Source organism: Tursiops truncatus, chromosome 1 (assembly GCF_011762595.2).
Source record: "Tursiops truncatus isolate mTurTru1 chromosome 1, mTurTru1.mat.Y, whole genome shotgun sequence".
NCBI lineage: Eukaryota > Metazoa > Chordata > Mammalia > Artiodactyla > Delphinidae > Tursiops > Tursiops truncatus.
Window position 1 is genome coordinate 174,747,518 of NC_047034.1, and position 8,254 is coordinate 174,755,771.

The following is an 8,254-nucleotide window of genomic DNA, read 5'->3' on the forward strand; positions in this document are numbered from 1 at the left end:
AATTATTTGTCTCTTAAATGCACGGGAACAACCTCTCCTAGGCTGTAAACTTGTTTTTTAGTTATGGTGTTTTATTGTTGTTTGGGGTTTTTTTGTGTGTGTATAAATAGAATATTTACTTTGATGTGGTCAAGTTTATTGATCTTTTCCCCTTCACTCTGTGCCTCCTGGAGTCCTTAGAAATTATTCTGTACTCTCAACATTACATCGTCTCTTCAAGTTTTGTTTCGCCTATTGACATCTTCAGTCCATCTGGAATTAATTTATAGTACAAAGAATCTAATTTTGTATTTTTCCAGGTGGATAACTGATGTCCCAGCATCTTTTATTAACTAATCCATTGACTAACTCTGTCAGTCACCACATCTCTATATGTGTGTGGGCCAGTTTCTGCTTCTCTATTATTTCCCACTGGTCTAATTGGGTATTCCCGCACCAATATGATACTGTTTCAATGACTGTATCTTAAATTATATGTCTTGACATTTAGCATGGCTATTCCCCTGTCTGTTGTTCAAAACTGTCTCAGCTACTTTGGGCTCTTTACTATTCCACACAAATTTAGGAAGAGACTTTTTGAGTTCCAGCAACAATCTACTGGAATTTCCATTGGAACTACAACGAATTCATAGATCGATCAGGGAAAATAGGCATCTGTGCTTCAGGTCTTACTAACCATGAACATGAGCACCTTTCTATTAAAGTCTTCCTCTCATGTCCTTCGATGATAATGAAAAACCTCAAACCCAAGTGGCTAATACGGAGCTCTTCAAAGATCACGTCTGCTGTTAAACTCACTTCTAGACAGGAAAGCAGAGTCAGCAACTGCTGACGTCCGGAAACACCAAGACCCGTGAAAAGGATACACGCCTGCACCACTCCGAACTTGAGCTGGGTGAAGAGCCGTACAAAGAAGTCCACAAAGAGACCCACCTGTGAAGAGCACGTGGGCGGTCACCCAGGTCTCCCCGCTGTCACAGGCACTCCCCTTGAGGCACCGCCCCTTCCCCCCACTGCCTGTTCTCGCTGGTCACCTGCACCAATGTTACCAACAGGCCACGCGTGAACAGGCTTTCCTTAGTCACTGTGGCTACAGGAGGGTCCCACCTGAGCCTGGCGCCACGGCCCCTCCAAGCACAAAAGAAAGGGGTGCAGCTAAGTTGTCAGAAGGAGGGTTAAAGCACAGAGGGAAAAGGATGGTAAAAAAGATCGGAGACCAAGGAAGACCACTGGTGCTTGGAGAGGAACAGTACAGACGTGTGTGAGGGCCTGCTCCACTCTTTCCAAACGCAGTTTCAAAAAGCCTTTGCGTGCTTTAAAGGGCATCAGAGTTGCGTGGCAAGAGAAGTATGAAAAAGTGTCAGGATTATGATTTTAAAAAAAGGAGTTGGGGGGGGGGGTAAGGCAGTCTCTGTTATAAAAACGAACTTATTCGCCGGCTGGAGCTTGCCCTCTGACCCCCTCCGCCCCTTGGCCCATCGTCTCCCCACGCCCCGCCTGCTCACCAGCCCTGTGCAGACTCCAATGGCAAACACCATCATCCACTTCACCGCCTCATACCTGCGACCTTTCTGTTCACAAAGGAAAGAAATGATTCCGTTTATTGCAGGCTTATGATGACAGCAGGGAGGGAATACATCTCAGCCAACCAGTTTTAGACTAAATTCCATATGGACAGCAAGCACGGTGATGATGTCTGGGGTGGCAGGTGCTTTACAATGCAAGAATGAAGAACGCTAAGGGCCGGGCCAGGAGCACTGACAGCGGGCACTCTGGTTGGCAGGTTGAACGACTAAGTAATAAATGCAGATATCTCATGAAAAGGGTTAAGAGGCCAAGGGGTAAAGAAATTTACTTGAGTATTTAGAACAGAAAAAGAAGCTGTCCTAAGACCTACTTGGTCCCAAGAGATCAATAAAGGACTCACCTTATTATCCATGGTCTCCAAAACCTCCAGGTAAGGGTCATTGATACAGCGATCATAATCCAAACTCTGAAAGAGGGACGTGTGAGTTAAAAAAAAAAAGTCCCAAGCCAATAGGAAGAATTACCAAAACCTGGAAAGGGATAAAACTCCCAGTTCCTGCCACTCAAAGCACAGGTGGGCACAGCAGCACCCAGGAGGAGCTTGTTAGAAACACACACCCTCAGCCCCGTCAGACCTGCAGTATCGCAATCTGCTTTATACGGACATTTCAGCAGCACCGCTTTAGGTGTATACTTCACGCTTTAGGAAGTCTTTTGCTTAATTTTTAATTAAATTAAATTAATCAATTAATTAATTTTTGGCTGTGTTGAGTCTTTGTTGCTGCGCACGGGCTTTCTTTAGTTACGTCGAGTGGGGGCTACTCTTCCTTGCGATGCGCAGGCTTCTCATTGCGGTGGCTTCCCTTGTTGCGGAGCACGGGCTCTAGGCGCATGGGCGTCAGTAGTTGTGGCTCACGGGCTCTAGAGCTCAGGCTCAGTAGTCGTGGCACACGGGCTTAGCTGCTCCGTGGCATGTGGGATCTTCCCGGACCAGGGCTCAAACCCGTGTCTCCTGCATTGGCAAGCAGATTCTTAACCACTGAGCCACCAGGAAGTCCCAAGAAGTTTTAAACTACATATTTTTAAGTGTCCTGTTTCTGCCAAACATTAAAAGACCTTCAGCTGTCACTAGTGTTACCCAACTTACTCTATTAGATGAACAAATATTCCAATTAACCAAAACCAAATTAATTTAGAAAGTCTAATTTTAAGTACCTTCTGCAGTTTGTGTCTGTGAAAAAGAGGTTAGTCACGAGACAAACGTGGAGACTGTTTTCCTTAAACTTCGCAGAACACAGCTGTTCTGCAAACGCTTTGCAGGTGAGCCAGAGTCATTTCAAGAAACAATTCAAAGTAAATAATTTTATTTCTACATCTTGCATGAGAAGCAGCAGTTTGGCACCAAAGGAAAACAGTCTTCTGTGTGCTCTCTCCCCATAACCTGTTGCTACCTACATGTCAGCTAGTGAACAAACTGGACACTGGCCCGGCGGCCACACTCCCAGACAGGAGTTGAGTCAGCCAAACAAACACAGGTGTGACACGTGACAGTTTTTTCCATTTATATGACTACCCAAAGTCCAAATTCCTTTTGTTAAAGGGTCCTGGAGTAACAAGAGCCGACTGATTAAATCAGTTATCATCCACCCAGATACAGAAGACTATATAGCTATAAAATAATTCTGACAGGTCTACAAAGACAGATGGGGAAAATGTGCAAAAATTAAGTGAAAAAGGCAAGATGCAAAATAAATAAAGGCAGATGCAGAATAAAATGTATAATATAATCGTATTTTGATTAAATAAAATTAAGATTTGTATGTCAGCATACAATGCAAAACATTTGGGAAAACTGTTAACAGTGGTTATCTCTGGTGTTTTAGGAGGCATTCACATCTGGATATGATTTAAAATTCTCCCAGCAAACATGGTGTGCTTTTTATATTAGAAACAAAATTGTTTTCCTGATTACGAAACAACAAAAACTCGATCTGTAAACTATACTTCTGCTGGGAAACTAGACCCATCCGTGAATGACTAAATATATATATGTATTTAATGATTATACATATATACACATACAGATCCTACACATATACGTACATATAGTAGACACTTGAACAACGTAGGGGTTAGGGGAAGCGACTTCCCACACAGTCGAAAATCCGAATTTTGCTATTTCTGCCTCAAAAATGAAGAAACTGATAAATGACTCACCCAAGGGCAAGAAGCTGAAACAGTTTGGATACTAGCTCTTTCGATTCCACATATTGTGATCTCTAATGGAACACAAAGTTTTCCCCACACTTAGTTAATTTAAATATCTGTAAAATGAAAATACAGGCACTGTATTTATTGGAAAAAACCTGCATATAAGTGGACCTGAGCAGTTTAAACCTGTGTTGTTCAGGGTCAGCCGTATGTATACACACACATACGTTTGTGCATATATACACACACGTATATATTTTTTAATCAATTAAGTGACATCACATTCTAGGAACCAACAGAAAAAAACTGACATGTTGAAAATATGACTATCCTTCATACCAAATATGTATAAAAATCACTGGCAATTAACTATTTGCTTGATGGTTCTAATAACACTGTGACTCCATAAACATTGAAAACGCTTGCAGATGTCCAGAATAGGCAAAGGTATAAAGATAGGAAGTAGATTAGTGGTTGCCTACGGTCAGGGGCAAGAAGAATGGGCAGTGACTGCTAACAGGTGCATGGTTTCTTTCCGGGTGATGAAAATGTTCTGAAATTCCTTCGATGATTGCACAACTCTGTGAATATACTAAAAAAACATTGCACTGTACATTTTAAATGGGTAAATTGTATAGCATGTGAATTATGGCTCAATAAAGCTGTTAAAAGGGACATTTAGAAACAACTGCAACACCAGAACACCAATCTTTTTTTCTTTTTTTTAAATAAATTAGCTGAAAGTTTGACACTTGGTAAACGGGTACCAATGAACTATATGATCTGTTATTAAAATCTGATATTGTCTGGGCTTCCCTGGTGGCGCAATGGTTGAGAGTCCGCCTGCTGATGCAGGGGACGCGGGTTCGCGCCCCGGTCTGGGAGGATCCCACATGCCTGTGCTCCGCAACAGGAGAGGCCACAACAGTGAGAGGCCCGTGTACCGCAAAAAAAAAAAAAAAAAATTTATAAAATAAAAAAAAACTACAAACCTCAATTAAAAAAAAAAAAAGCAACAGGGACTAACATCTTGTAAGACCCCCAGCTTATCAAAGAGTCAAGTATGTGCAATGAACTCTTTCTAAGGCAAGAAAGAACACATTTTAGAAAGAGCTTCAAAAGAAGGGTTTTCTAGTTGATCCCTCATAAATAAAATCTGGGCAGGCTTTTCTGATCACGTGCCTAGCTAAGTTTGCTCTTACACATAGCAAATGCTCTCAAGAAGCTCATATGCAGAGATGGTTAACTGAGAAATATTAATGACTCACACAAAAGAACATTAGCCCATAAAATTCACATAAATATGCATATCAGCTGAAAGTAAATGCATTACAAATATGAGTGCAATATAGTGAAAGGAGTGAAGGAGCCGGGGATACAGTAGGTGAATGGAGCACAGATGCCGTAGTGAGCTCCCAGGAGTAGAATGAAAGCTGAGACAGTGCCAGTCATAGCAACAGTCAGGATGATATCACCAGGCTCAGGCTCAATGAGGGAATGCAAGATGACAGCACAATATGGACTGTCTTATACTTATTCCTGCAAGTCTCTCAACTATGTACAAGCAAACAAATATTTAAGAAATATGAGACAATACATCAGTGGATACAGTGCTTTTTGATTGATTAAATGCACTCAGAGCAGCACATTACACTATACCACTGTGGTACAGTTGGCACGTTCTAGACTCCTGAAGTTATTTTAAGTCAACTGCAAGGGGAAAAAAAAAGATGAAGGTGGAATCTACTTCATCTTAAACCTACTTGACTTAAAAGACATATCACACAAATGCAATGTGAGGACTTCATCTGGAACCTGATTCAAACAAACTATTAAAAAGTACATATGACGTTTATAAGACAACTGGAAAATCTGAACACTGGTTATTTGATATCAAGGAATTATCGTGAATTTCTTAGGTATGAAGATGGTATTGGGTTATGCTAAAAAAAAGTCTTCATATACTAGAGATACGCACTGAATTACTTACGGGTGCAATGATGTGATGTATAGCATTTCTTTCAGAACAATATGGGAAGGGGGAAGTGGATGGGAGCCTACATGAAACAAGGTTAGGCATGAGCTGAATGACTGCTGAAGCTGTGTGATGAGTACAGGGGGTTTCAATGTACTATTCTGCCTATTTTTGTCTATGTTTGAAATTCTTTATAATAAAAGTTTTTTAAAAAATTCCATGCGAAGCTGTAAATCATAATAGTTACACTAAATTCTACAGCCAGAGTAAGATAAAATATTAGAAAGAAAATTAGTCTGGGTATGTTATTGCTCTAGGATGTTGATTTTTTTAAGTCTACCTGACATTTTCTTTAAAGCATTAAACATAGACATGACTAAGCCCACTTCTTGGAATTGATCCTAAGAAAGCAATTAAGGATGAACAAGAAAGGATGGTCACAACGATGCAGTTCATAATATAGAGAAGGCAGATTCAAGAAACGGTGGCACAATGAAATGCTATTCCCCTATTTAGAAAGATATTACAGAAAAGTATCTATTGCTACAAAAATTCTTATCAACTGGGAGGGGAAAACATGTTAAAATAGTGTATTTAGTAGAGTCTCACTTTGTTACTTAAGAAAAAAACATGGAAAAGGACGTTTAGTAAAGTGAATAATCATCTTTTAACGAGCAGTGTTATGGGTTTTTCCCTAGCTTCTTTTTATAAATCATTTACGAATCCTCTATCACAACCATGGCTTGTTTTTGCCATTTCAAAAATCATAGAAAAAAAAAAAAAAGAAAAAAAAATCATAGAAATGTCATCATAAACTGATTAAATGATAAAGGCACTCCCTCAGCACTGGCCTTAACACACACACACACACACACACACACACACACACACACACACTTTCAGAGTCCCATGCTTGAAATCTGGAACTATAACCAAGCACTGACAATTCTGAGAGAAGCTGTTTGGGCAGGAAACAATCATCTGAAAACCCAGTTCTCTTAGAAGAGAACTGGCCCACACCTGTTACTAGCAAACACTGTCAGTGGCTTTGACTCTGGGTCTCTACAAGTTGTAAAAAAGCAAACAGTCTAATGGCAAACACATGCTCTATCCAGGTTAAGGTGCCACAGATCTATGAGAGCCTGGAGACACACCCAGACCCTGCTTTGGGGCTGAGGTGAGAAAAGCGCTTCTTAAACAGGCCCCTTCCCACAAAGAAGTTACATCTTACCCACTCACTCCCCGGGAGAGAAGGTCAAAGAGCATCTCTGGCTGGAATCCTAATGCTTCGCTCTGAAGTGAGGTCACTCACTACTTACGTTACCCAAGACAGCATCTAAGAAACTTACCTCATAGTCTTTCCTTGGAAGGATCTCATCCTCCTCCTCCTGTGTTTCTCCAAGGATGGTCTAGAAAAACAGATCCAGAGAAGGAAGACCTTTTTAATGGTTTTAAAAGTGGAAAGAGGCAGAAGTATTTACTGAAACCAGCTACTAGTTTCTAAATCATCTGGAGCCATTATCATCAAATGGGAAAAAGACCTAAAAAAAAAAAAAAAAACCTTTTGGGATGGGGGTAGTGTGGTGGGGATCCACAGTCGTCAGGTGACCGCTTCATTCCTACTTATACATTCTCCAAATAACCTCTCATCGTCAGGACACTTCAAAGATGTCACTTGCCAGTTTAAGGGGGAAAGAGTTCAGGTTCCGTCTGATAACATGCCGAGTCTGAAATCAGGAGGGACTTGTCAACTCTGGGGACACAACTCAAGTTTTCCCAGGGTGCTTTGCAGAGGGACGCTGGATTATCAGTGACCCAGAAAGGGTGAGGGATAGAGTGAGAAAGGGCTGGAGAAACTAAGCCAGCTGCATGATATGCACAAAGTCCAGCGAGGGGGCTCACTCCGAAAACGCTCGTTTCATTCAAAACTCCATTCAGATGGAAATAAAAAAATATAAGGATGGGATTAACTGAAGCTGGCCTGGGTTCTCCCTCAGATTCCAGGGAGGGGTTCTGAGAAATGACCCAAGACTTGGGCACGTGAAGCCGGGCAGATGCTTCGAGAGCCCAGGCTGCGGTCCCCAGGCCCCACCCGGGCTACCTGCGGGCCCAGCTCGGCCCGGCCCCACCCCCGGCAACGCCTCTCGCCGTCCCTTAGCAACCGCCCCCTCCCCAGCCCGGCTCCACCCGCTTCTTACCAGCTCCTCTGGGGTGCGGGTCTCACGCTCACCGCAGCAGCAGCACCACCTGCAGCAGCAGCACAGGGACCCCCTGCACCCCGCCATCTTCCTCCTTTACTGCCACTCTGGACCCCTCCGCCAACCCCCTCCCACCCAGGATCCGCGCCTCACGTGACTGGCCTCGGGAGTGTCACGTGGCCCTCTCGAGCTTGGGACGGAGACTGGGAGTGGCTGCAGACGGGTGAGGCGAGGGCTCGCGTCACATGACGGTGGAGGGACGGCTTCCAACGAGACTTCTGGGCGCCGCCATGTTGGGGGCGGGGTTTCCGGGCGCCCGCAAGGGTGGTTTCCACCCTCTGGC

At 43.0% G+C, this 8,254-nt stretch overlaps 1 protein-coding gene across 17 annotated transcripts in view; it reads right to left on the reverse strand.

Annotated features, from left to right (window-relative positions):
- The window catches only part of CLCN6 (chloride voltage-gated channel 6), a 28,675-nt gene extending 20,519 nt beyond the window's left edge, over window positions 1–8,156 (reverse strand). For 3 of the 17 annotated variants that reach the window (XR_004522905.2, XR_012328009.1, XM_073795931.1), the window contains exons 1-5: window positions 7,912–8,153; window positions 7,063–7,122; window positions 1,928–1,993; window positions 1,506–1,571; window positions 867–933 (exon numbers count right to left, since the gene is read on the reverse strand). Coding sequence is in view for 10 of the 17 variants with exons in the window: in XM_073795931.1 (XP_073652032.1) it covers window positions 867–933; window positions 1,506–1,571; window positions 1,928–1,993; window positions 7,063–7,122; window positions 7,912–7,998 (346 nt within the window). In the remaining 7 variants the exon portion in view is untranslated. Of the gene's footprint in view, window positions 1–798; window positions 934–1,505; window positions 1,572–1,927; window positions 1,994–7,062; window positions 7,123–7,274; window positions 7,587–7,911 lie in introns of those variants that run through there. The other 14 variants (XR_002175489.3, XR_002175488.3, XM_019930865.3 and 11 more) reach the window with 12 other exon arrangements.
- Between the last annotated feature and the right edge of the window lie 98 nt (window positions 8,157–8,254).